At 38.2% G+C, this 4,409-nt stretch overlaps 1 protein-coding gene across 1 annotated transcript; it reads right to left on the reverse strand.

Annotated features, from left to right (window-relative positions):
• Positions 1–2,500: 2,500 nt before the first annotated feature.
• On the reverse strand, positions 2,501–4,080 carry LOC127675580 (uncharacterized). Its single transcript, XM_052171640.1, has 2 exons — positions 4,052–4,080; positions 2,501–3,218 (listed from the first exon to the last, which is right to left on the reverse strand). The coding sequence occupies exons 1-2, from the start codon at positions 4,078–4,080 to the stop codon at positions 2,501–2,503; spliced, it is 747 nt and encodes a 248-aa protein (XP_052027600.1).
• Positions 4,081–4,409: the final 329 nt, after the last annotated feature.

The raw sequence follows: 4,409 nt of genomic DNA on the forward strand, positions 1-4,409 counted from the left end.
AAATTTAAATGATAAATAGACAATGTCTAAAACAAAAGAAAAGAAATTAAGTCACAGTCTTCTTTGTCTCTAAAATGTTCAATATTTACTTCCATGGGTTCAATGTGTTTGGAAGATTGACTCCAATTGTAGGTGTCACCATTCCAGGAGCTGTGTGTGAGCCCAGGCTGCATGAAAAAGGAAAAGTTAGATAAGAAGGAAGACCATTTATCTGTGCTCAAATCTACTGTTGCACCAGGTCATACAACCTCGGGTTGATGTTCTCTCAGGCATAGTTTAGCATTCCTTAAAATTGAGAGCCAAAATACACATTTCATTCCTTGACTTGCTTATGTAAATGTTTTTCCACTAAGGAATGAGGTATCTTGTACAGTGGGTTTGGGGTAATGGCAGTGAAAGACCAAGTTTTACAGAGAGTGAATGTATACATGGACTAACACACAGTCAGAAGCTCACCCTCCTCAAGAATAGGAAATAAGTACTCAGGAAGTCAGCCAAGACTGTTAATAATTCTACAATGTTGACTTATGTGTCATTCCTCTCTAGACATTTATCCATTTTATGCACAGGACAGTGTTGAAGCAAAAACACATGGCCTGCCTTTACCTGACTCAGCAGAAAATTATTTCCCACATCTGTATCCACCCTAACAGACTTGTGACTAATAAATGAAAACCATAGAGGAAAACATCAGTTCAAATCATCAGTGCCCACCAACACAGAACAGAACGTTATTGTAAGACAATACATTTAAACTAAGGAGATACACCCATATAAACTGGAAACAGTGAGAGACATGAAGCCAGGACAGCTGTTTGACCCAGTTTAAGCAATCCAGAATGGTGCAATCACTGTCATTCAATATGTCACTTTTGGGTTTTGGAGTGTGCTTGTTGCAATCCCGGGTACTTTCTGCATAATGCTTCATTTTAAAACTTTTCGTGGGAGAATTATGTTGGAGTACTTCCAGGAAAATTCTAAAATTATCTTTCTCTGGCCCTATGTGTAAATCTTCCTTGTGCACTAGAGATCATTAAGCACAGAAAAAGCTAGATGGGGTTATTACTGCTAGGATTATTCTTGGGGTGTCTGCCTCTGAACAAACTCAAACAGTATAATAGCTGCAGGGTTAACACAGACAATTGAAAATTTCTGACTGCCCAGGAGACTATATCACAGACTCATGTCTTCCCTTTATAATAGATAAGTAGTTTTCAGAGAATATAGTTGAAAGATAGGGGACATGCAGGTCATAACCCCTGGAAGAGAACTCAGTAACGAATGAAGCTTGATGAAGATCTCTGTAGAGAATGAAATGTAAAATAAAGTGTTTAGCTATTAGATTTGCTATTCTCAAGAAGACAGGATCAGATAGTTTCTGTTTGAGTGGAGTGCTGAAAAACTGCAAACACTACCAGCATAAGAAGCATCTGTTATATACAATATAAAATGCTATGGAGGGGCCATTATTGGATGTATAGAACTGATAATAAAATTAAATCTGTTCTGCTTTTATTTTCCAATTGTGCCTGGATCTGTTAGTTTGCACACATAAACAGAAATCAAACACATAATCTCTACCTCTTTGATAATCATTAGTTTTTCCTTGTTCTATGAAAGAGCTGTGTAAATAAAGACTCACTCTGGTTGCTAATAAGTCAGAGCTTCAGAAGCAGTCTGATTGCTACTCATTCAGAGCTAAGAGATCCAGATCACAATTTGCACCTGACTCACTCCCTACTCTTGCTTTTTCTACTCTGCTGAATTTGGAGCATCTGTTCCGTCCACGGTGTCTCCAATTAGAACAGGGTATTTTATAGTTTCTGTGGGAGTGCTTGTTTATTCTTTGGGACTGAGTGGATCCAGGGAATCATTTGGTACTTAGCAGTACTATGTATAATCTTCTAACCTCCAGAGAGCTTCCACACACAAAATTCCAGTCCCCCCCCCCCACCCTACATGTATTCCTTTCCTGCATTGTTACAAAATGAAAAAACATGGGCATTTCAAAAAAAAATCACATCTGGGAAAGTCTGCAGAGGCTGTAAGCATGCTCAGTGAACAATGTCTCTTTCTGCCTTTATGAAACTGTAACTTTCAGAGGTGCCAAAGGTTGGATATACTGCTCTACATTGAATATGTATTAGGAGTTTAGATTCTTGACCTTGATATGCTTTCCCACTCATGTGAGTGGGTTTTGTTTGTTTGTATGTTCGCTTGCTTGCTTCCTTGTTTTTGAAGAAAACTCTCACCTTATGTTTGGTTCTTTGGTTTATGGCATTTTCATTTCTTCACTACCTTTTCAGCAATAGGAAGTCAGCAAGAACTGAACACATCATCATAGAATACAGAGTTTAGGATGTGAATATCTTTGAAAAATAGAACACATTCAACAAGCAGAAGGCAAATGCTTAATAAAAATACCAAAACATCAATGCAATACTTTTATTTTAAATAAGTACACCAGTACAGGAGTACGGTGTGTGTGCATGAAATGTTGTCAGGTTGTCTGCTGGCACATTGGGCAAACACCAGAACCATCGTTTATGGTGCTGTCCTCAGATTGTGTGTAAGCATGCTGGGCATTCAGCTTTCTCTTAACTCTCAGTGCCCTTATCTCAAAGATGAACATAATTATACTGAAGAGTGACAGGGTGGTTGTTAGGAGACCCAGTGGAAACACATGAGTGCTGTGTTTTTTAATCAGGGCTTCTTTCTTAACTGGAAAGTATGGTGGAAAGTCAAGGGTGGTTTCACCATAAAAATCTGCTACATGGTTCCAGGTCACAGAAATAATGGTACAAATGCTGCTGAGGATCAGAATAAAGATAGAGCACTTGTAGCACACTATCTGAATCTCAGGGACTGAGGCTTTGATTATGCTGACCCTGATGGCTGCTGAGGTAAAAAACACAACAACAGGTTTTATCAGCATTGCCAGGAATATCAGATTCCGTGCACATTGAAATTCAGGTGAAATTGTCCAGGTTGAGTTGACAGGTCTGTGTACCAGAATTTTGGTACCAGTACCAGAGTAGTTAACTTCACAGTGGTAATAAGCTTCCCAGAGTCCGATGTAAACAAGCTGGATGACCTTACTGTCGAATTCCCAGAGGCGCCAGTATTTGCTACTTGCAAGGATCATTCCGAGGCCTGAAGATAATAAGCTGCAAAGGAAGCCTGTCACTCGGAAGATCCACTCCTTAACCCCTGCAAATCTGAAGATAAAACAGGAACATGATATGTGAAGAAAGTACCAAGTCATGGTTTGCAGAGTATGAAGTACTCATTAATTGCACTTGATGAGAGAATGCTAATCTCCTACCATAGGTTGTATGCTAAATTCAATCTGTAGAGCATCAAGACTACAAAATGCATGTCAAATATAAGGAATCATGGATAGGAGCATTCTGTATCTATTTATTCAATATTGTACTTGTGAACATTGACTTTATTTAGGTGCAACATATAAAGTCTCTTGAGGTGTTTGGTTGATGCAATATCATCTTTGACACAAAAGATACACTTCATATTAATATTATGAAGCAACTTATCTATAATTTTTGTCAATGCAGACTTATTAGTGTAATAAAAAGAAAATGAGAAAATCATGCTGAGAGGTCCTTTATTAGAAAGGAAAAGGTATAGTCCTTCAGTAACACCAGGGTAAGGGTCTATAATAGGCATTTTCTTGCCAGGTGGCATTAAATACTAGATACTCAATGTTGCACAGTCTCCCAGGGAATGTTCTTTCTAAAATGGTGACAACACGAGACATGCCACTTGGGACATTAATCAACAAGATAACTTTGGAATTGATGGTAGCTTGGGAATCACCAAAAGATTAGACTTTCCAAGGTTGATCTCATGTAGTAGACCACAGAATGAGTATAATTTGGAGTAGAAATGAAAGCAAGATGCAGAATGGCTTTGTACGAGACAAATTAGCTAGTTAGGCAATGTATGGTATATTGCCCTTTTGTGAACCCTGAGAACACAGACAAACATTTTATAAGAACCAAGTAGAAAGCCTTTATATGTCATACTTTACCTTTTTGTGTTGAGCGTGAAATGATCCATTGGGAGTATGACAATAGCACCAATCTTCTAAGTTACAGGAAATGCTGATCAGAATGGGAGGCACAAGTAGTGGTAAAGGATCTGATGAAAGACATCCTGTGAAGCAAAAGTTTCTGCTCAGAACAAAGCCTTGTTGACTGTTGGGCTCTCACAAACATTTCCATTAATAAATCATGTTTTAAAATTATAGAAGGAAACTTCCCTAACCTAAAGAAAGAGATGCCCATGAACAAACAAGAAGCCCACAGAACTTCAAATAGATTGGACCAGAACAGAAATTCCTCCTGCCACATAATAATCAAAATACCAAACGCACTAAACAAAGAAAG

Source organism: Apodemus sylvaticus, chromosome X (assembly GCF_947179515.1).
Source record: "Apodemus sylvaticus chromosome X, mApoSyl1.1, whole genome shotgun sequence".
NCBI classification, from domain to species: domain Eukaryota; kingdom Metazoa; phylum Chordata; class Mammalia; order Rodentia; family Muridae; genus Apodemus; species Apodemus sylvaticus.

Bases quoted from the DNA above. Each gene is read 5' to 3' on its own strand.
- LOC127675580 (XM_052171640.1), bottom strand. From the start codon at position 4,080: ATGGATCATTTCACGCTCAACACAAAAAG. The intron at 3,219-4,051 runs GTAAAGTATGAC...TTTTATCTTCAG, and splicing joins TTCACGCTCAACACAAAAAG to ATTTGCAGGGGTTAAGGAGT.